Raw genomic sequence first — 22,924 nt, forward strand, 5'->3', positions numbered from 1 at the left:
TAATTGCTATTATTATCATCTTTTATTGCTATTATTGCAATGTCTTTCTTTCTAATACATTTGTTATGTACATTTTATTAGCTAGCTATTAGTTAGGCTGCCATGATAAGGGCAAGGGAGCCAAACCCATTTTTGAATGGACTTATTTGTTCATTTTGTTTATTCCCTCATTTGAATGGAGGATGAGGAGGAGGAGGATGACGATGATGATTGTTACTGTTTTTTGTTGTTGTGCTTATTATGCTTGCTTCATTATTATTAGATTATATTTCTATTAGCATTTTCTTGTTCTTTAATTTTTATCTTTATTTTTGGTATATTTATTATGTATGTTTTATTAGTAGTATATTCTAAATGTATTTATTATGTAGATGCATTTACATGTATTTCTTTTGAATATGTATGTATATTAATGTATTCACTGTGTGTATTTTATCATGCCTCATTTTCTTTGTTTGGATCTTTGTGATAAATGCAAGGAAACCAACCTAAAAACATCTTCTGGACCTACTCATTTGTTAATTCCTTTTGTTTCCTCCTTTGCAAACCAGGGAGAAGCAGGCTTGCCAGGAGCAGCTGGTTTGCCAGGCCACAAAGGAGAGAAAGGTGAAAAGGTAAAGCTATCAGTTTAATTCTCTCTTTCCAGTCTTGATCTTTGGCTTATCTTTCATAAATAGAAACTTCATGAATTTGGTTGCTCCTTAACCAAATGTCCCTGTCCACAGGTTCAATGCTTTCTTGGGTTAGTCTCTGCTGCTTGCTCCAGGCTTGGGGCAGTGTGGTTGGAAAGCTGTCTGGCAGAAAGGGACCTGGGGGTTCTAACGGACAAGCAGCTGAACAGAAGCCAGCAGTATGCCCAGGTGGCCAAGAAAGCCAAAGGCATCCTGGCTGGGATCAGAAATGCTGTGTCCAGCAGGAGCAGGGAGGGGACTGTCCCCTGGGATTCAGCTCTGCAGTGGCCACACCTTGAGTATTGTGTCCAGTTTGGGGCACCTCAATATGAGAGACGTGGAGGTGTTGGAGCCAGGGCAGAGGAGGGAATGAAGCTGTGGAAGGGCCTAGAGAATAAATCTGATGAAGAGCAACTGAGAGAGCTGGGGATGGTTAGTTTGGAAAAGAGGAGGCTGAAGGGAGACCTCCTGGCTCTCTACAACTACCTGAAAGGAGGTTGTGGTGAGCTTGGTGCTGGTCTCTTCTCGCAGGTAACTAGTGATAGAACAAGAGGGAATGGCCTCAAGCTGCAGCAGGGCAGGGTCAGACTGGACAATAGGAAGAGTTTTTTCCCCTCAAGAGTGGTCAGGCATTGGAATGTGCTGCCCAGGGAGATGGTGGAGTCACCAAGCCTGGATATGTTCAAAGGTGGTTTGGATGTGGTGCTTGGGGCTATGGTTTAGGAGTGACCCTTGCAGAGCAGGGTTCTGGGTTGGCCTCGCTGATCCTGAGGGTCTTTTCCAACCTGAGTGTTTCTGTGATTCCTGCCAGGCAGCCTACAACTGTCTCAACTTGGGGTCACATCTTGGCGGGGGCGGGGGGAAACTATCTGTCCCAGAGAGGATGTGGAGTCTCTTCTGGAGACTTTCAAAAGCCACCTTCCAACCTAGACCATTCTGTGATTCTCTGGTATACACTGAAGATAGAAACTGTTCTTTCCTTAAAGTGACTGCATGTTGCCTTTTCATTTTTATTTAGGAAGACTTAGTGCCCATGAAAGATTTTTTTTTTTTTAATTGAAATCAAATCCCAAAATAATTAAGTATGTTGAGATAACAATAAACCATTCCCAGCTGTGTTAAGAGGTCACTGGTTAATGCTGTAAGCACAGCAGGGAGCGAAAAAGCCAACCATTAAAGTGCCTTTGGATGCACAACATGGAAAATTTATTGCTGGCCAAGTGACCTTCATTAATTTAAATATTACTTAAGGAAGAAGACATTTAAAGGACTATTTTTAGGACATCTAGAGTTAGATTTATGCACTATGCTGTTGCACTAGGGAAATATTTGTAGTAGGACTATAAGGCAAAAGAACTCATGGAGAACAAATGAGACGTCTGCTCCTTCTGCCTGTTTTCCTTGCTGGTCTTTGTGGTTGGACTTGATGATCTTAGAGATCTTTTCCAAATGTAATGGTTTTTGCTTCATCCTTTCCTTCTCTTCTGTCACTCCTCTGATAACCCAGGTCCACCTGATTCTACATAAGGCCATTTCTTCTTGCCCCAAATGAGCTTGAGTTTGCCATCACCACATCTCCAAAGATGGTGACTCCACCACTTCCCTGGCCAGCCTATTCCAGACTTAGAGAACCCTTTCAATGAAGAAGTTTCTTCTAATATCCAACCTGAACCTCCAGGGATGGTGACTCCACCATTTCCCTGAGCAGCCTATTCCAGAGTTTGAGAACCCTTTCAGTGGAGAAGTTTCTTCTAATATCCAACCTAAACCCCCCCTGGCACAATTTGAGGCCATTTCTTCTTGTCCCACATGATCTTGAGTCTGCCATCACCACATCTCCAAAGATGGTGACTCCACCACTTCCCTGGGCAGCCTATTCCAGAGTCTGAGAACCCTTTCAGTGAAGAATTTTCTTCTAATATCCAACCTGAACCTCCTCTGGTACAATTTGAGGCCATACTGATTTCTTTCTGTCCCAAATGAGCTTGGTGCAGCAAAACAATCCTGTTGGAAACTCCAAGCGTTCCTACAGTTCTGGTTTCTCCCAGTTCACACTGATTTTTGTCTGTCTAAACAGAAGGGGAAAGTGAAACCCTCACATTAAATCAATGTCTTCCTTTAAGTTATACAATAGCTACACCTCAGATTGCCTCTTTATAATGCCAGTTTTGAAACACCCATTGCTCCATGTCAGCTTATTGAGATAAAGGGAAGTACCCTCAACAACCTCATTGCTCTCCATAACTCCCTGAAAGGAGGTTGGAGAGATGTGGGGATTGGTCTCTTCTCCCTAGCATCAAGTGACAGAAAGGGAAGAAAGCCTGAAATTGTGCCAGCGGAGGTTTAGACTGGAACTGAGGAAAATTTTCTTTGCTGCATGAGTGGTCAGGGGTTGGAACAGGCTGCCCAGGGAGGTGCTGGAGTCCCCATCCCTGGAGCCATTCAAGAAATGTGTGGCCATGGCACTTGGGGACATGATTTATTTGCCATGGTGTTGTTGGGTTGATGGTTGGACTGGATGATCTTACAGTTTTTTTCCAACCAAAACTAGTCTATGATTTTAATATCTAACTTGAACCTCCACTAGCACAACTTAAGGCCATTTCTTCTTGTCCTGTGGCTTGCTGCATGTAAGAAGAGACCAACCCACACCTCGCTCTTGCCTGAGAAGCTACTCAACTGATGCTTTCTTTCTCTTTGGCATTCACACCCCTTGCACTGTGCTGCCTTTTGATGGCAGTGGCAGTTAGAACCATGGAGTTGTTTTGGTTGGAAAAGACCTTTAAGATCAAGTCCAACTACCAAGTTAGCACCACCATGGCCATTAAACCATGTCCTGAATTTCCATGTCCACACGTTTCCTGAGCACCTCCAAGGATGGGGACTCCACCACCTCCCTGGGCAGCCTCTGCCAGTCCCTGACCACTCTTGCAGCAAAGAAATGTTTCCTAATCTCCAACCTAACCCTCCCCTGGCACACTTTCAGGCTGTTTCCTCTCATTCTGTCACCTAAGACTAGGGAGAAGATCCCAATCCCCTCTTTCAGGCAGTTGTAGAGAACAATGAGGTCTCCCTTCAGCCTCCTCTTCTCCACATTAAACAACCCCAGTTCCCTCAGGCATCCCTCCTAAGACAGAGCCTAACCTGATGTAATATGCAGTGGTGAAGAACTGTCCCCAGGGTGGGGAGTCTGTGTGCAGTTAGTGGTGCAGGAGTGCAAACATTCCTGGGCTAACTGGCCAGTAAGTCAGAGGTGCTAAAGGCTTCCTGGCGTGTGGCAGGTTGTGTAATTTTAGCCTCTGCAGCCTATAAAAATCCTCTGCTGAATGGCACAGAGGAGATCTGCTCTGTTTAAACGCTGCCAAGTGGCACAAGGGAACAGAGTGTGCAGAGATAAGAGAGTCACTCTCTGGGTGATTAGATAAGGTAAGCAGGGGCCAGTCCTGCTGCTTTTCCCTCTCCTAGTGTCCAGGGGGTCCTGCTGTCTGTGCACAGAGGCTTTTGGGCTGCTTTTGAGACAGAGCTAACTAAGGACCATTCCAATCCTACATGAGGAGTGGCTGAGGGAGCTGGTGGTGTTCAGCCTGGAGAAGAGGAGGCTGAGGGGAGACCTCATTGTTCTCCAGAGCTATCTGAAAGGAGGTTGTAGCAAGGTGGGGGCCAGCCTCTTCTCCCAAGTATTAGGATGAGAGGAAATCATAGAATCAATAAGGTTGGAAGAGGCCTCAAGGATCAAAAAGTCCAACCTGTCACCCAAGACCTCATGATTACTAAACCATGGCATCAAGTGCCATGTCCAATCCCCTCTTGAACACCTCCAGGGATAGGGACTCCACCACCCCCCTGGGCAGCACATTCCAATGGCCAACAACTCTCTCTGGGAAGAACTTTCTCCTCACCTCCAGCCTAAACTTCCCCTGGCACAGCTTGAGACTGTGTCCTCTTGTTCTGGTGCTGGTTGCCTGGGAGAAAAGACCAACTCCCTCCTGGCTACAGCCTCCCTTCAGGGAGTTGCAGACAGCAAGAAGGTCTCCCCTGAGCCTCCTCTTCTCCAGGCTAAGCAACCCCAGCTCCCTCAGCCTCTCCTCACAGGGCTGTGCTCCAGACCCCTCCCCAGCCTCGTTGCCCTTCTCTGGACATGTTCAAGAGTCTCAAAGTCCTTCTTAAATTGAGGGACCTCAAGTTGCTCCAGGGAAAGTTTAGATTGGATATTAGGAAAAATTTGTTCACTGAAAGTGTCACTGAATAGGTTCAAGAAACCTGTGATCATGACACTTTGGGACATGGTTTAATGACCCTGGTGGTGCTGGGTTGATGGTTGGACTCAATGATCTTGGAAGTTTTCTCCAATGAAAACAATTCTGTGATTTCAGAACAGAGATATTATACTTACACTGAAGGGATGAAGGTACTACAGTGTTCTGGCTGTGAAGCTCTCGGAGAATTAGGGCTTTGGTTGGGGTTTTGTGGTTGTTTTGGGTGTTGGGGTTTTGTTTTGTTGTTGTTATTGTCAGGACTTTTAACAAAAGCTTTGCAGTAATGTTTGTATTTTGATGCTGAGTTCTGGGGTACCTAAATGATTGGACTTTTCATAAGGGTGCTTAGCAACAGGATAAGGGGGAATGGTTTGAAGCTCAGGGAGAGTAGGGCTCTTAGGAAGAAGTGCTTCAGTAGGAGGGTGGTGAGACTCTGGAAGAGGTTGTCCAGAGAGGCTGTGGATGCCTCCTCCCTGGAGGTGTTCAAGGACAGATTGGATGAGGCCTTGAGCAGCTGAGTGTGCTTGAGAGGTGTCCTTGCCCATGGCAGGAAGGCTGGAGTAGATGATCTCTAAGGTCCCTCCCAACCTGAGCCATTCTGTGCTATTGTATTGCAACTGCATCAATTCAAATGTAAACCACCTTCCTGGGTGATTCCATTCTAAGCATGACAAAAGCAGGGGAGAAGATGGCTTTTTTTAGTTGAATCAGATATGATCCAAGTAGTTCTTGTTAGCCTCAGAGGTCTTTAGAGGTTCTAACTGAATGCTTTCTTTTGTAGGGTGAAATGGGCATGAAAGGACAGGATGGTGTTGCTGGTCCTCCCGGTGAAAAGGTACATTCATGTGCTCTGATGTGTAATTTGACTCACAGGAACTGGTCACTGTTATCAGTGGCCTACCTGTAATTGTGTACAGAAATGGGAAAAGAGAACACTTCTGTGAGAAAATGACCTGCACTGCCATGCTTTTGGAGCCCACTCAGCCTAATGGTACTTGGATATCCCCTCTGGACACCCTGGAGGTGTTCAAGGCCAGATTGGATGATGCCTTGAGCAACCTGGGCTAGTGGAAGGTGTCCCTGTCCATGGCAGGGGAGTGGGAACTAAATGACCTTTAAGGTCCCTTTCTAAGCCAAAGCATTCTATGAATGAATGAATGAATGAATTTGAGAGGTGCTTGGTTGTTTGTTTTTGTTCTAGAAGGGGGTGGGCTCTACAGAATCAAAGGAAGCCACTTGTTCTTCTGTGCACTTTGTGGCCTGGAAGTCTAGATAAGAGCCCTTAGGCTCTCAGCAGGGCACTTGGTAGAGCTTTGAGATAAGCACCACTGACCTCTAAGCAAAGGCTTGGCAATAGTCAAGAAGGCATCTCAGCCCATCTGTGTATTTTGGAGTCTAAATTTCACTTTGTTTCAAGGCATTAGCATGTGAACTAAAGCAGCTGTACACATTTCTTGAGTTTAGAACTCTTTACCTGTATAAGAGGAAGTCTACTAGTCTAATATCTGCTGCTGCTGAGGCCACACATCAAACACCACATTCAATTTTTGACTCTTCACTACAAGAAAGGATGTTCAGAGAAGGAGAAGAAAGCTGACAGAGGAGGTCTAGAGAACAAGGCTCATGAGGAGGTAACTGAAGTTGCTTAGTCTGGAGAAGAGGAAGCTGAGGGGAGGTCATCTTGCTGTCTACAACTCCCTGAAAGGAGATTGGAGGAAGGTGGGGGTTGGTCTCTTCTCTCAAGTACCTTGCAACAGGATGAGAGGAAATGGCCTCAAGTTGCACCAAGGGAGGTTTAGGCTGGAGATGAAGAAAAATGTCTTTGCTGAAAGGGTTGCCAATCATTGGGGCAGACTGCCCAGAGAAGTTGTGGAATCAGCACCTCTGGAGGTATTTAAAAGACACAGAGATTTGGTGCTGAGGAGCATGGTTTAGTGGTGACCTGGCAGTACTGGGTTAATGGTTGGACTTGATGACCTGTAAGGTCTTTTCCAAATGAAATGATTCTATGACCCTATCTTTGGTATCAGCCCTGAGGAAAGTGTGTTGTTGGAGCTTCCAATCCTTAGATCTCTTGTGATTTTTATTTGTATTCCATAGCAGCAGTCAAAGAAATAATGGATTTTCTGCATATAGATGGAAGCAGGCTGAGAGATAAATGAATGAAACTCTCCAGATACATGTGCTAGTCACAGAATGTTAGGGGTTGGAAGGGACCTCTGGAGATCCTCCAGTCCAAGCCCCCTGCCAGAGCAGGACCAGAGAATCCAGCACAGGTCACACAGGAACACATCCAGACAGGGCTGGAAAGGCTCCAGAGAAGGAGACCCCACAACCTCTCTGGGCAGCTTGTTCCAGTGCTCTGTGACCCTCACAGCAAAGAAGTTCCTCCTCCTGTTGAAGTGGAACCTACTGTGCTGTAGTTTACATCCATTGCCCCTTGTCCTTTCACAGGGCACAAGTAAGTAGAGGCTATCCCTGTCCCTTCCTTCCTGACCCTCAGCCCTCAGTGACAGACACTGATCAGATCCCCTCTCAGTCTTCTCCTCTCCAGACTAACCACCCCCAGGGCTCTCAGCCTTTCCTCATCAGGCAGTGCTCCAGTTTCTTCAGCATCCTTGCAGTCCTTCTTTGGACTCTCTCCAGCAGATCCCTGTCCCTCTTGAACTGGATAGCCCAGAACTGGATGCAGTATTCCAGGTGAGGTCTCACCAGGGCAGAGCAGAGGGGGAGGAGAACCTCCTTGGATCTGCTGGACACACTCCTCTGAATGCACCCCAGGATCCCATTGGCCTTCTTGGCCACCAGGGCACATTGCTGTCCCATGGAGAACTGGCTGTCCATATCTTTATTACAGTTGTAGCTTTAGCATCACAATTTATATCCTCAAGCCTCAGTTCTCCCAATTTAGAATCTTTTTCATGGTGTCCTTCTGGTTTCTGTTATTTCAGTGCCATAAACAAGGATGCCTTTAAAAAAGGCAGCTGTTGCTGTGAGAGGCTCAGCACTTCATTCATGCTGCTTGCACATGCATGCTGCATTTCAGGAACAGCAGAGGGTTTGGTTTATTCAGTAATTATCCAAATTTTGAAGTAATGATGTCAAGCTTCACTTCAGCTGCTGGGCGTAAAATGTGGAATTAACAGGATACAGAATGATGAAAGTATCTTTCCTTACTCTCAAGTTGTGTTTTGTTCAAAAGGGGAGGTACAGCTGGAATATTACCAGAGTTAAAAATAACCACAGAATAGTTTGGGAGAGAAGAGAAGAGAAGAGAAGAGAAGAGAAGAGAAGAGAAGAGAAGAGAAGAGAAGAGAAGAGAAGAGAAGAGAAGAGAAGAGAAGAGAAGAGAAGAGAAGAGAAGAGAAGAGAAGAGAAGAGAAGAGAAGAGAAGAGAAGAGAAGAGAAGAGAAGAGAAGAGAAGAGAAGAGAAGAGAAGAGAAGAGAAGAGAAGAGAAGAGAAATTAACTAGGTTGGAAAAGACCTCTGAGATCGCCAAGTCCAACCTATCACCCAACACCTAATCAACTAAACCACGGCACTAAGTACCTTCTACAGTGTCTTTTTAAACACTTCCAGCGATGGTGACTCCACCACCTCCCTGGGCAGCACATTCCAATGGTCAATCTCTCTTTCTGTGAAGAACTTCTTCCTAACATCCAGCCTAAACCTCCCCTGGTGCAGCTTGAGACTATGTCCTCTTGTTCTGGTGCCAGTTCCAACCACTCTGCCATGGGTGTGGCCTGACCAGCACTAAGTAGTGTGGGACAATGACTTTATCTCTGCTGGTAATGCCCTGGTTGGTGCATACCAGCATCCTGTTGACTATCTTTGCTGCTGCAGTTCACTCAAGCTGATCTTGTTATCCACCAGGACCCCTGGGTCAGTGCAGAGTTGCATTTGAAAAAGACACAGCTGAGGTGAAACTTGCCCTGCTCTGTGCTCTCTTCAGTCATAAACGGAACAGAAAATGTTAGCAGGGATTTGTTTCTTGCACTCTCCCTTTCAGTGTGCAAGCTAGAGAAGGTTCCAAAGGGATAGAAAGGGCAGGCTCTTCCTCTTAGGGCACTGCAGAGTTTTAAGACACTGAAAATATACCAGAAAGTTAACAGAATAAAAATCCATGGAGCATGTCAGACAAACACTGCTGATGTCTGAAATTCCTTGAGCTCCCAGACACTGAAGCCTGGGAAACCCACTGGAGAAAGCCTTATGGTTGCCTGCTGCTATACTTTTCTTTAGTCATATACTAGGCCAGAGAAACCTCTCCTTGAATCCAGTTAGGCAGCTTCTACTTCACTCTGCTCCCAGATGTGAGAGCTATTGTAAAACATGTGAGATTGAATGAGGTTGATGTAGAATGAAGCTGACTTTTCCCATGGCTCTCTTTCTGGAGCTCTTTCTCTGATGTTATCTCCCTTTAAAATTACCAAGACACATTGTTTTGCCAGTGCAAGTTATTATTACAGTTTCCATGGTTAATACTGTTTGGGTTTCTTTTGCTTAGCACCTCACAGATTCCCAGTCAGGCCAAATCCCCAAACCCCTGTTAGTTTATGTAAGGCTCAACAGTCATAGCATATTTAATATCAAAACACTGTCATCTTCCTGAACCTTGGAGCTCTGTGAATTCTGGCTGCAGAAAAGCCATAGGATTGTTTCAAATTAAAAATCAACTACTGTGCAATCTGAAACTAGCAAACCCAAAAGCTGTTTAAAAAGCACAGCATCACAGGATCACAGAATGTTAGGAATTGAAAGGGACCTCAAAAGCTCATCCAGTCCAGCCCCCTGCCAGGATCACCTAGAGCAGATCACACAGGAACACAGCCAGGTGGGATTTTAATATCTGCAGAAAGGGAGACTCCATAACCCCCCTGGGCAGCCTGCTCCAGTGTTCTCTCACCCTCACAGGGAAATAATTCTTCCTCCTGTTTCTGTGGAACTTCCTGTGCCTCAGCTTCCAGCACTGCCCCTTGTGCTGGCATTGGGCATCACCCAGCAGAGCCTGGCTCCAGCCTCTGGGCACTCACCCTGCACATCTTGATCAACATGAATGAGGTGACCACTCAGGCTGCTCCTCTCCGAGCTACAGAGCCCTCAGCTCCCTCAGGCTCTCCTCATAAGGAAGATGTTCCACTCCCTTCATCATTTTTGTGGCTCTGTGCTGGACTCAAAACAATCAAAACAACAACAAAAAAGGAGGGGGTGGGGCAAACAAAGTGTTTTGTGCATGCATAGCTAGATGGAGAAACTGAGATCCAGCCACCCAGCTTCTATTGGCTGGAGCTGTGCACAGTAGCACAGTGCTGAGTGGAAGCTCGAGGGGGGCAGATTTAGACTGGAGATTAGGAAGGAATTCTTGACAGTGAGGGTGGTGAGACACTGGAACAGGCTGCCCAGGGAGGCTGTGGCTGTCCCCTCCCTGGAGGTGTTCAATGCCAAGTTGGATGAAGCCTTGAGCAACCTGGGCTGGTGGGAGGTGTCCCTGCCCATGGCAGGGGGGTTGGAACTGGGTGATCTTTAAGGTCCCTTCCAATGTAAACCATTCTGTGATTCTATAAAAGCAATTGCTGTGGAGGTTTGGATAAAGAAGGACATCAGTTCAGTTTGGGAAGCCTTCTGAATTACATTTCTGACTAGATCAGCTTTGCTTTTCAGAATGTGGTGACTAAGGAAGAAGATAAGGAATAGTTCCCCAGAGCCTTCTCTTCTCCAGGCTGAATAGCCACAACTCTCTCAGCCTGTCCCAATAGGGGAGGTTCTCCAGCCCTCAGATCATCTTTGTGGCCTCCTCTGGACTACCAGTTCCATATCCCTCTTGTGCTGGGGGTTTCAGAACTGGAGGCAATGCTGCAGGTGGGGGTCTCAGCAGAGCAGAGCAGAGAGGCAGAATCCCCTTCCTGTGCTGCTGCTCTCCCTGCTCTGGATGCAGCTCAGCACAGAGCTGCCTGCTGGGCTGCCGGCGACCATTGCTGGGTCCTGGCGGGGTTTGTCACCAACTGACACCCCCAAGTCCTCCTTCTCAAGACCTTTTCTTGCAGTTCATTGTGCACAGGTGACAGTGATGGAGATGCCACATCTCTCTTTCTTGAACTGCCTTTTGTGACATACATGTGGCACCGTTCACTTTGAATGCCTCCAAACGGCTTCGCTTTGCTGTTGTAGTTCTCTGCACTGAAGTTTTGCAGTGGCTTAGCTTTGCTGCTGTAGTTCTCTGCCCTAAATATTTTTGCAGTCAGGCATCCTAAAATATGAACTATCCTGAGTAAGCTCTCTGAAGTAGCTGGGTTTGCACAGTGAGCTTGAAGAAGCAGTGGAACACTCAACATGCTCTGCATTTGCTACTCTGCTTCCCTCGGTGCTCCCACAGTGTGTTAATAAAATAAACAGTTTAGACAGAGTGAAAGGAGAAAGAAATGCTTATGAGAATAAAAACAATCTTTAGCACTACACTTTATGTTCAAAGTCAGGCTAGGGAGAAAAAAAACCCACCCAAACCCTGAGTGTACATTGCCACAGCTCTACCAAGCACACAAACACTGTTTGAACTTCAAGAGGCCTGGAAGGGAGACTGGGTCGACGTGGAGCTGTGCAGTAGGGATCTCTTAGAGGATTGTTCCTTCATTTGGCATGTTTGTGGTGGTGGCCCAGCAGGGTGCACATGAACTCACACACTCTGTGGGCTAGAAAACAACAGGACCAGAATACACACTGCTGTTTGTGGTTAGTTGTTCCTATGTGACCGTATGAGATGGTTAGCTGTCCCTTCAGTTTCCTCAAGGCTGTCATCAGTGCTCTGTCTTGAGTGCTCAGAGAATCATAGGATGGTGGGGATTGGAAGGGACTTCTAGAGACTGAATCTAATCCCCCCTGCAAAGCAGGATCACCTAGGGCAGGCTGCTCAGGAACTCATCCAGGTGGATTGTGAGTCTCCAGAGGAGACTCCACAATCTTTCTGGGCAGCCTGCTCCAAGGCTCCAGCATCCTCAAAGTCAAGAAGTTTCTCCTCCTGTTGAGGTGGAATTTCCTGTGATTGTGTTTATGTCCATTTCCCCTCATCCTGCCACTAGATATCATTGAAAAGTGACTGGCTCCATCCTCCTGTCAGCCACCCTCCAGACATCTGTAGACATTGATCAGATCCCCTCTCAGTCTTCTCCAGACTAAACAGTCCCAAGTCTCTCAGTCCTTCCTCATCAGATGTTCCTGTCCCTTAACCACCCTCATAGCCCTCTGTTTGACTTTCCAGTAGTTCTTTTTCTCTCTTGAACTGGACCCAGTGCTCCAGGTGAGGACTCAGCAGGGCAGAGTAGAGGGGGAAGAGAATCTCCCTTGACTGCTCACCTCTTAATGCACCCCAGGAGACCATTTGCCTTCTTGGCCAGAAGGGCACATTGCTGTCCCATGGAGAACTTGTCCACCAGGACTTTAAGGTCCATCTCCATGGAGCTGCTTTCCAGCTGTTCAACCCCTCACCTCTACTGGTGCAGAGCTTCACACTTATCCTTGTTGAATCATAGGATCAAACAGGTTGGAAAAGACCTCAGAGATCATCAACCTATTCCCTAACACCTCCTGATAACTAAACCATGGCTCCAAGTGCCACATCCAAGCCTTTTTTCAACACCTCCAGGGATGGGGACTCCACCACCTCCCTGGGCAGCACATCCCAAATGGCCAATTACTCTTTCTGGGAAGAACTTTCTCCTCACTTTGAGCCTAAACTTCCCCTGCACAGCTTGAGACCAAGCCCCACCTGTATACAACCTCCTTTCAGGTAGTTGTAGAGAGCAAGAAGGTCTCCCCTGAGCCTCCTCTTCTCCAGGCTAAGCAACCCCAGCTCCCTCAGCCTCTCCTCACAGGGCTGTGCTCCAGACTTCTCCCCAGCCTCATTGCCCTTCTCTGGACACATTCAAGTGTCTCAATGTCCTTCTTAAATGGCACAGACACCAAAATATTAGAAGGACCAGATGACTAACCTCAACTAGCATCTTAGATAGGAGTTTTCCTCCTCACTTGCTTAGGCCTCATTGCCCTTCTCTGGACACTGACTCTGAAACCTAACCCTGGTGCTTTTATTCACATTAAATTCGATTCCCCTTTTATCACCGAGTTCTCCATTTCTATTTGGTACAAGTAAGGAAATGATTAGTAAAAGGGTGCCCAAAACATGATACAGATCCCATTTGTGGTATGTGTGCTGCATCCAAGTGGCATCTTAATACTTCCTTCACCCTGCTCTGCCTGGTGGGAAGAGCTCCCACTTGCCCTTAGAGGCACCTAGAAAATGAGTGTGAGAAGTGCTGCCTTTTGAGATTAGTTATTAAAGAAGAAACTGAATCCAGCAGGTCAGTATCATACATGGCTTAGAAAGGTCCAGTGCTTTGTTTTCCACCCTGATTTAAATATAAACACTCACTAATTTAGGATTCAAAACAAACAAATGGCATGCTACTGCAGCGGGTGACTTCAAGTCGCTGTCAGAGATGCTTTTAATCCCCAGCTCCATGCTGAGTTACTCCAGGGTCAGTTCTTCAGGGCCAGCTATGTCATGAAATGCACAAACAGGAAACTTGTTAAAATCAAATGGAGTCATCCTGAAGATCCTTGTCTTGCTTTCCCCATTGCTCCAGCTAGAGCATGGAAACCCTGTGTAGAATTTTCCAAGGCATATTTGACTTAGCAGAAGAGCCATGGATTTATGGCCTGTTCTGTCACTTCAGCATCTGCTCCTGGAACATCAATCACTCCTGCAAATATACAAACCTGAGGAGACATTGGTGTTGAGCTGACAGTGATGCACTCTTTTCCTTGCAGCTGTCTCAGGAGATCTCTGAACGCTGTGCCTTCCACATTTCATCTGCTGTACTGATCCTTGACAGGGGTCAGTGCAATTCCAAAGCAGCCATCTCTGAAAAAGCTTCCCAAGTGGCACGTGGAGTGCTGAATAGGTACTGCCCAAAGCCAACTTACTCAGTTTGTCTTTTGTTCAGTGCCATCCAGGGGACAGGCTCTGCTCACTTGCTCCCTGGGATAGAACAAGGAGCAATGGATGTAAGCTGCAGCACAGGAGGTTCCACCTCAACGCAAGGGGGAACTTCTTTACTGTGAGGGTCACAGAGCACTGTCACAGGCTGCCCAGAGAGGTTGTGGAGTTTCCTTCTCTGGAGATTTTCAAGGCCTGTCTGGATGTGTTCCTCTGTGACCTGAGCTAGACTGTATGGTCCTGCTCTGGCAGGGGGGTTGGACTTGATGATGCACTTGGAGCCATGGTTTAGTTAGTTATGAGGTGTTGGGTGACAGGTTGGACTTGATGATCTCTGAGGTTTTTTCCAACCTTATTGATTCTATGATTCTATGATCTCTTTTGGTCCCTTCCAACCCCTGACATCCTGTGATCCTGTGATCCAATTTCTGACCTCCAGTCATTGCTAATCAGTTAGATTTCACTCTTTTCAGACCAGGTATAGAGATAAATTGTGCAACTTATGCACGACTGAGAGATCCTGGTCCTACTTCACTCTGGAGTCGCCAGTGGAGATAAAAAGAATATAGGAAAGAATATAGGGGAAAAACTATTTGACAGGATAAAATCACAGAATAATAGGGGCTGGAAGGGACCTCTGGGGATCACCAGGCAACCTTTTTGCCAGAGCAGGCTGCACAGGAATGTGTCCAGGTGGGTTTTGAAAGCCTCTGAAATGAAGGCTCCACCACCTCTCTTGAAGGCTCCACCACCTCTCTGGGCAACCTGTTCCAGTGCTCCCCCACCTTTGAAGTGAAGAAGTTACTCCTCATATTAGGATGGAACTTCCTGTGCTCAAGTTTGTCCCCTTCACCTCTTGCCCTGCCACTGGGCACCACTGAAAAAAAGCCTGGCCCCATCTTTCTGACACCCACCCTTTGAGTATTGATCAGCACTGATGACTTTCCCCCTCAGTCTCCTCTTCTTTAGGTATCATTAATATAGGAAAAAACCACCCAAACTATTTGACATCAGAAAGCTTTGCGAAGGAGGGGAGTGGTGAGCTGTGAGAAGGTAAATACAAACCAACATACTAATAGCAAATGTGGTCCAGTTTTTTAAAATAACATTTACAAATAATAGTAATAGAATAGAATAAACCAGGTTGCAAGAGACCTTCAAGATCAGCAAGTCCAACCCATCATCCAACACCATCAACTAAACCATGGCACCAAGCACCTGATCCAGTCTCCTCCCAAACACCCCCAATGATGGTGACTCCACCACCTCCCTGGGCAGCACATTCCAATGGCCAATCACTCTCTCTGTTTCTTCCTAACCTCCAGCTTAAACCTCCCCTGGCACAGCTTGAGACTGTGTCCTCTTGTTCTGATGCTGCTTGCCTGGGAGAAGAGACCAACCCCCACCTGGCTACAACCTCTCTTCAGGTAGTTGTAGAGAGCAAGAAGGTCTCCCCTGAGCCTTCTCTTCTCCAGGCTAAGCAACCCCAGCTCCCTCAGCCTCTCCTCACAGGGCTGTGCTCCAGACCCCTCCCCAGCTTTCTTGCCCTTCTCTGGACACCTTCCAGCAACTCAACATCTTTTCTAAACTGAGGAGCCCAGAACTGGACACAGGACTCAAGGTGTGGCCTAAGCAGTGCTGAGTCCAGGGCACAGTGACCTCCCTGCTCCTGCTGGCCACACTGCTCCTGATGCAGGCCAGGATGCCATTGGCCTTCTTGTCCACCTGGGGCACACTGCTGGCTCATGTTCAGCCTACCATCAACCAGTACCCCCAGGTCCCTCTCTGCCTGGTTGCTCTCCAGCCCCTCTGACCCCAGCCTGTAGCACTGCCTGGGGTTCTTGTGGCCAACGTGTAGATCCTGGCACTTAGATGTGTTCAGTCTCACGCCCTTGGACTCTGCCCATCTGCCCAGCCTGGCAAGGTTCCTCTGCAGAGCTCTCCAACCCTCTAACAGATCAACTCCTGCCCCCAGCTTGGTGTTGTCTTCAAATTTACTGATGATGCACTCAATCCCCTCATCCAGATCATCAGTGAAGATATTAACAGTTACTATTAATGTTATAATTATTATGTTTATAATAATTAGACATAATATTGTTATAATAATATTTTTATTTATTATTACTATTAGTAGTAGTAGTAGTAGTATTTTATGGGCTTGAACTAAAAAGATCAGCCTCAAAACCCCCCACAGTAGTTTTCTAATGGGACCCTTTATTACCACCAAGTTTAAAGCCTTGAGTTGCTGGCACCTAAATCAAGCAGTTGGACCTCATCTGCTAAAGCCACAAATTGTATCTGGTGCTTCTGTTTTGTTTGCAGTGATGCCTTTGTGCACAGTGAAGAGGTGAATACGTGTGAACAGAGCAGCTCTCACCAGCTTTCTGAGGGACAGATTTGCTTTCTGCAAAACCTTGCTGGGCAAATCCCCTTCAGGCCATTCTGTCTGGCAGGACTTATTGCTTCAGCACGTATAGCTCTTGCTCTCTCCCTCCTTGGCGTTGCAAGGAAGTGTTTTGAATAGCCTTTGATCATAAATTTGATTCCAGAGAGCTGTCTGCTCTGCTGACTTATTTTTGCCTTATTAGGTGATTTTTTTTGGCCCTTCTCAGCTCCAGGAACTCTTGAGCCTCCCTGGTTTTCCAATTCCTCAGGCTAAAAGGAGAGCAGTTTAGTTTGGTTCTCATAGAAAGCTCCAGGGAATCAAGTTACCTTTGTGTGTGGTGGCACTGCCTGGGGGCTGTTTTCCTTCTGGAGGGAATGGTGCTGGAGTTTGCTGTAGGCTGTGTGCTGCCGATGAGCAGAGACCCCACCTTTAATTAAAGAATTGTTGTTTCTTGAAGGAAAGGGGGAGAAAAAAAAGGTTATGCTTCAGACTGTCAGCTAACCCATTTGAGGCAAGGCAAGGCAAAGCATTGCTTTCTGTCCTCTTGTGGTCTCCCACAAAATCAGATTAGTACAACTCAGCAGAACAAAAGTGCAAATGTGTCTGGGGAACCTGGCACTGATGCTTGCCTTGCTTGGCATCCAAGCCAGGGGCTCCTTCAGGAGAGTGCCACTGGTGAGATGAGAGTTGAGGTGGAAAGGGTGAGACCCTACCTGGACCACTGTGTCCAGTTTGGGAGCCCCTATTACAAGAAGGATCTGGAGATGCTGGAAGGTGTCCAGAGAAGGGCCACAAGGATGAGCAGAGGGCTGGAGCTCCTATCCTACAGAGACAGACTGAGAGAGTTGGGGTTGTTCAGGATGGAGAAGAGAAGGCTCTGAGGAGACCTTCTTGTGGCCTTCCAGTATCTGAAGGGGGCTACAAGAAAGCTGGGGAGGGACTTTTTAGGGTGTCCAGGAGTGATAGGACTGGGGGGAATGGAGCAAAACTAGAAGTTGGTAGGATTGGAAGTCAGGAAGAAGTTTTTTCCTATGAGGGTTGTGAGACACTGGGAGGTGGTGGAAGCCTCATCCCTGGAGGTTTTTAAAGCCAGGCTGGATGTGGCTCTGGGCAACCTGCTGTAGTGTGAGGTGTCCCTGCCCATGGCAGAGGAGTTGGAGCTGGATGATCCCTGAGGTCTCTTCCAACCCTAACAATTCGATGATTCTATACCCTCTGGAATTTGCAGACCAGCTGAGCACAGGGCCTGGCATGCAGCAGCCACTATTGTGATGTGAGGTGTGGTCAGAAGAAACCAGAGGTCACCATCCATTTTCCAGGGGTCTGGGCTGCTGGGAGCATGACTGAGGGTGGCAAGCTGCCACGCAGGACAGGCTTTTGTTAGCAAGTTATGTAACGTGGAAGTGAAAAATAATGCAGTCGTTAAACAGCGCAGCCATTAAATGCAGCTCTTTGTTCCTTAATCAGAGAGCCATGAATACACCAGCTGGGAGCCAGCCTGGCTCTGGGATTCTTAACTGGGTTTGAAAAGCCTCTGTCAGGACCTTTCAGACATTGCAGGGGTGGGGGTGGGGGGAAGGCCTGAGGAGTCTTCTTCCATTGTTCGTTAATTCGGTTTTATTGCCTTCTTTCTGCGAGGTTCCTGTGGCACAGAGATTATTTTTTTACTGTTATTACTTTCTCTTTTTTTTTTTTTTTAAATCCCCTCAATTGTGCTGTATTTTTCCTTCAGTTGTGAGGGCTACAGACTGTAGGCTTTAACACAAATATTTGGAGCCTCATCTTGAAGTAGGGCTTTGAGATAAATGCTCCTTTGTTGCAAGGCGCAGTGCCGTAAGAGTTGGCAGCAGAGGGTTGCAGGAGATCACAGAATCACAGAATCACCAAGGTTGGAAGAGACCTCAAAGATCATCAAGTCCAACCTCTCACCACAGACCTCATGGCTAAACCATGGCAGCAAGTGCCACAGCCAATCCCTCTTTGAACACCTCCAGGGATGGTGACTCCACCACCTTCCTGGGCAGCACATCCCAATAGCGAACAACTCTCTCTGGGAAGAACTTTCTCCTCACCTCCAGCCTAAACTTCCCCTGGGGCAGCTTGAGACTGTGTCCTCTTGTTCTGGTGCTGGTTGCTTGAGAAAAGAGACTAACCCCCTCCTGGCTACAACCACCCTTTGGGTAGTTGTAGACAGCATAGGTCTCCCCTGAGCCTCCTCTTCTCCAGGCTAAACAATCCCAGCTCCCTCAGCCTCTCCTCGTAGGGCTTCAGATGGACTGCTGGAGGAGGAAGGAATTTTCTCACTGTCTTGCAGCACTGCATAGCTTTGTCTGACACGTTCTGCTTAGTCCTGTTTGTCTTCTTTTGAGGAATTAGAGATTGGACTGCACCAGATGTTTGTTAGAAGCACTGCTCTGGATTAGAGCCATTATGGAGAGCTCCTGGTGCTGTTTTAATTTGTACACAACGTTGTTATCTCCCCAGCTAATAAATTCTACTACAAGTAGTGCTGTGTAAGAGTAAAGAAAAAATGAAGGAAAGAAAAGTTAGCTTCATGGGATAGAAAATTCATACATAGTAGGAATTCTAGAGAGGTTTTAGATAATCATTCATTTGGAAGGGACCTCAAGGATCAGCCAGTTCCAACCCCCCTGCCATGGGCAGGGACACCTCACACTACAGCAGGTTGCTCACAGCCACATCCAGCCTGGCCTTCAAAACCTCCAGGGATGAGGCTTCCACCACCTCCCTGGGCAACCTGTGCCAGTGTCTCACCACCCTCATGGGGAAGAACTTCTTCCTAACATCCAATCTGAATCTACCTATTTCTACTTTTGTTCCATCCCCCAAGTCCTATCACTCCCTGACACCCTCAAAAGTCCCTCCCCAGCTTTCTTGGAGCCCCCTTCAGATACTGGAAGGCCACAATTAGGTCTCCTTGGAGCCTTCTCTTCTCCAGACTGAACAGCCCCAACTCTCTCAGTCTGTCCTCATAGCAGAGCAGCTCCAGCCATCTGCTCATCCTCATGGTCCTTCTCTGGACACCTTCCAGCACCTCCAGATCTTTCCTGTACCAGGGGCTCCAGAGATGGACACAGTGCTCCAGGTAGGATCTCACCTGAGCAGAGCAGAGGGGGAGAATCACCTCCCTGGCCCTGCTGGCTATGCTTCTCTTGCTGCAGCCCAGGCTCTGGTTGGCTCTCTGGGCTGCAAGTGCACACTGCTGGCTCCTGTTGTGCTTCTCATCCACCAGCACCCCCTGCCATTCCTCCCTGAAACCTCTTAAAAATTGTAATGTAGTTTTTATATGTCAAATTCCATATACATTTCTTCTTCACTTTGTTGGGGTTTTTTTTAACTCATAAATCTCAGGCTCAGAGGATGTTAAGGGTCGGAAGAGACCTCTGGAGATCTTCAAGTCCAACACCCCCTGCCAGTGCAGGACCATAGATACTTGTTGGACACAAACCCATTCTTCATGCTGGTAGTAAAATCCTTCCTAGGTGTTGCAAAGCAGAGTGTTTGGGTTTCTTTTATAACTTGCAGTGCTAGGCAGGATTTATCAACACCTAAGCCTCACCCCTGGCTGTTTGAAGCCCGAATCGATTAAACCAACTTGACACGCTGAGGCCGGGCCAAGTCTCCTCTAATCAGCAGTCAGCACTGCTGCTCTGGCATGAGGCTCCCAAAAATAGAAACACAAGAAGTCAAACAAGTAAGTGGAAGGGCACTAAAAGAAAGAAAGGGAAAAAAAAAACCCACCAGAGTGCTGCTAATTCCACTGTTGACTTTCTGTCTAATGGATTCTTGTTCCCAGGCCACGCTAAGTAAAGCAACTGGCGCGGGCTGCGCTTCTGCAGATGGCTCAGCAGTGACACAGGCAGCCCAGCTGGGTGACAGGTGTTTGATTTGGGTTTAACAAGTTCCTCACACAAGGCACATTTATTTTTCTCTTGATTATTTTTTTTTTTTGGTTGGGTATTTTGTGTTTGTTTTCCCTTACAGATACTGAGAAGCTACTCAGCTGATGCTCTCTTTCTCTTTGGCATTCACACCCCTTGCACTGTGCTGCCTTTTGATGGCAGTGGCAGTTAGAACCATGGAGTTGTTTTGGTTGGAAAAGACCTTTAAGATCATCAAGTCCAACTATCGACTTAGCACCACCATGGCCATTAAACCATGTCCTGAATTTCCATATCCACACTTTTCCTGAGCACCTCTAGGGATGGGGACTCCACCACCTCCCTGGGCAGCCTCTGCCAGTCCCTGACCACTCCTGCAGCAAAATGTTTCCTAATCATAGAATCAATAAGGTTGGAAAAGACCTCAAACGTCATCAAGTCCAACCTGTCACCCAACACCTCATGACTACTAGACCATGGCACCAAGTGCCACATCCAATCCCCTCTTGAACACCTCCAGGGATGGGGACTCCACCAGCCCCCTGGGCAGCACATTCCAATGGCCGACAACTCTCTGGGAAGAACTTTCTCCTCAACTCAAACCTAAACCTCCCCTAGCACAGCTTGAGACTGCGTCCACTTGATCTTGTGCTGGTTGTCTGGGAGAAGAGACCAGCTCCCTCCTGGCTGCCTCCTCCCTTCGGGTAGTTGTAGAGAGCAAGAAGGTCTCCCCTGAGCCTCCTCTTCTCCAGGCTAAGCAACCCCAGCTCCCTCAGCCTCTCCTCACAGGGCTGTGCTCCAGACCTCTCCCCAGCTTTGTTGCCCTTCTCTGGACACGTTCAAGAGTCTCAATGTCCTTCTTAAATTGAGGGGCCCAGAACTGGACACAGGACTCAAGGTGTGGCCTAACCAGTGCAGAGTCCAGGGGCACAATGCCTTCCCTGCTCCTGCTGGCCACAGTATTCTTGATGCGGGCCAACCTAAGCCTCCTCTGGCACAATTTCAGGCTGTTTCCTCTCATTCTGTCACCTGACACTAGGGAGAAGATCCCAATCCCCACTTTCAGGCAGTTGTAGAGAGCAATGAGGTCTCTCCTCGTCTCCACACTAAACACCCCCAGTTCCCTCAGGCATCCCTCCTCCCCAGCCCTGTTCTCCAGGCCCTTCCCCAGCTTAGTTGCCCTTCTCTGGACCTGCTTCCCTAATAGTTTCTTCTGATTTTCCCTTACAAATGAAGGAATTGTAGTTTAAGCTTGTAGTAAGAAAGACACCAAACAGGAAAATGAATCCATGGTTAATTGAATAGTTGTATCTGCTACCTTTACATGTGGCAGATGCACAAGGTTTTATTTATAGCTCTTGGCAGCAGGATCTCAAGAAATGTTTCTTTAGCTGTCTACTTCTTGTAATGAAACTGCTCTTAAATAGCTTCATGGAAAGAGAATGCCTGACTTGTAGGATAGCTCTGTTGCACTCTGTGCTGATGTCTTCCATAATGTGAGAAGGTCTTGGGAATATCTTGTACAGTTTAGCTTAAGCCTGGAGGGAAAAACATTCACTGAATGTTGGGGGTTGGGAGGGACCTCTGGAGAGCATCTAAACCAGTCCCAGTTCCCTGCCCAGAGGAGCACACACTGGTGATAGAGACAAACCCAAGGCTGGGAGGGAAGAACAGAGGTGGGAAACTACCTAACAGACCAGGAGGGTAGTTTTAGACTGGAGATTAGGAAGAAATTCTGTACAGTAAGGGTGGTGAGACACTCGAACAGGTTGCCCAGGGAGGCTGTGGATGTCCCCTCCCTGGAGGTGTTCAAGAGCAGTTTGGGTGAGACCTTGAGCAACCTGGGCTAGTGGAAGGTGTCCCTGCCCACGGCAGGTGGGTTGGAACTGGATGATCTTTTTGTTCCCTTCCAACCTAAGCCATTCTGTGAATCTGTGAATACATAGTGCATGATGCTATTGGTTTATGATTTTGCTGTGAGTTACACAGCTGCAGATTCATAACTGGGGAGTAGCTATATTGGTGGTGGCCTGTCTGTTTAATTACACTTTGGGATTGTTGTGTTTTGTTGCTTTATTAACTGTGACTGGAAGGAATCATAGAATCATAGAATTGTTAGGGTTGGAAGGGATCCCAAGGATCAGCCAGTTCCAACCCCCCTGCCATGGGCAGGGACACCTCACACTACAGCAGGTTGCTCACAGCCACATCCAGCCTGGCCTTAAAATCCTCCAGGGATGAGGCTTCCACCACCTCCCTGGGCAACCTGTGCCAGTGTCTCACCACCCTCATGCTGAATAATTTCTTCCTCACATCCAATCTGAATCTACTCACTTCTAGTTTTGCTCCATTCCCCCCCCAATCCTATCATTACCTGACCCCCTGTGGTCTTTGTGGCATTTGTTAGTGCTGTGACAGCAATTCTGCTGGCAAAACCACCAGTGGAGACAGCAGAGGTCCCAGGATACTCTTAAGAAGTCATCTGTGATGAATGTGAACTCCCACAGCCTTCATCAGTAGGATGTATAATGTAAGTGACTGTGGCCAGCTTGTCTCCACCTCATCACCACTGTGTTTCCTCATACTTTAATCTGAGCATTTCTCTTTGCTGGGATCAGATCTATGAGGTGGAAGCTGATGAGGTTGCAGGAACTGCTGACAAAAACGTGTGGCTCTTTGCAGTGAGAGGCTTTCAAGGGCAGTGCTGTGAAACAGCC

At 47.4% G+C, this 22,924-nt stretch overlaps 1 protein-coding gene across 1 annotated transcript in view; it reads left to right on the forward strand.

Annotated features, from left to right (window-relative positions):
• The window catches only part of COL19A1 (collagen type XIX alpha 1 chain), a 221,109-nt gene that overhangs the window by 45,895 nt on the left and 152,290 nt on the right, over positions 1 to 22,924 (forward strand). Inside the window, exons 10-11 of the mRNA XM_054169651.1 lie at positions 552 to 614; positions 5,709 to 5,762. Of these exons, the coding sequence (XP_054025626.1) occupies positions 552 to 614; positions 5,709 to 5,762 (117 nt within the window). The remainder of the gene's footprint in view (positions 1 to 551; positions 615 to 5,708; positions 5,763 to 22,924) is intronic.

Source organism: Dryobates pubescens, chromosome 2 (genome assembly GCF_014839835.1).
Source record: "Dryobates pubescens isolate bDryPub1 chromosome 2, bDryPub1.pri, whole genome shotgun sequence".
In the NCBI taxonomy this organism is placed as follows: domain Eukaryota; kingdom Metazoa; phylum Chordata; class Aves; order Piciformes; family Picidae; genus Dryobates; species Dryobates pubescens.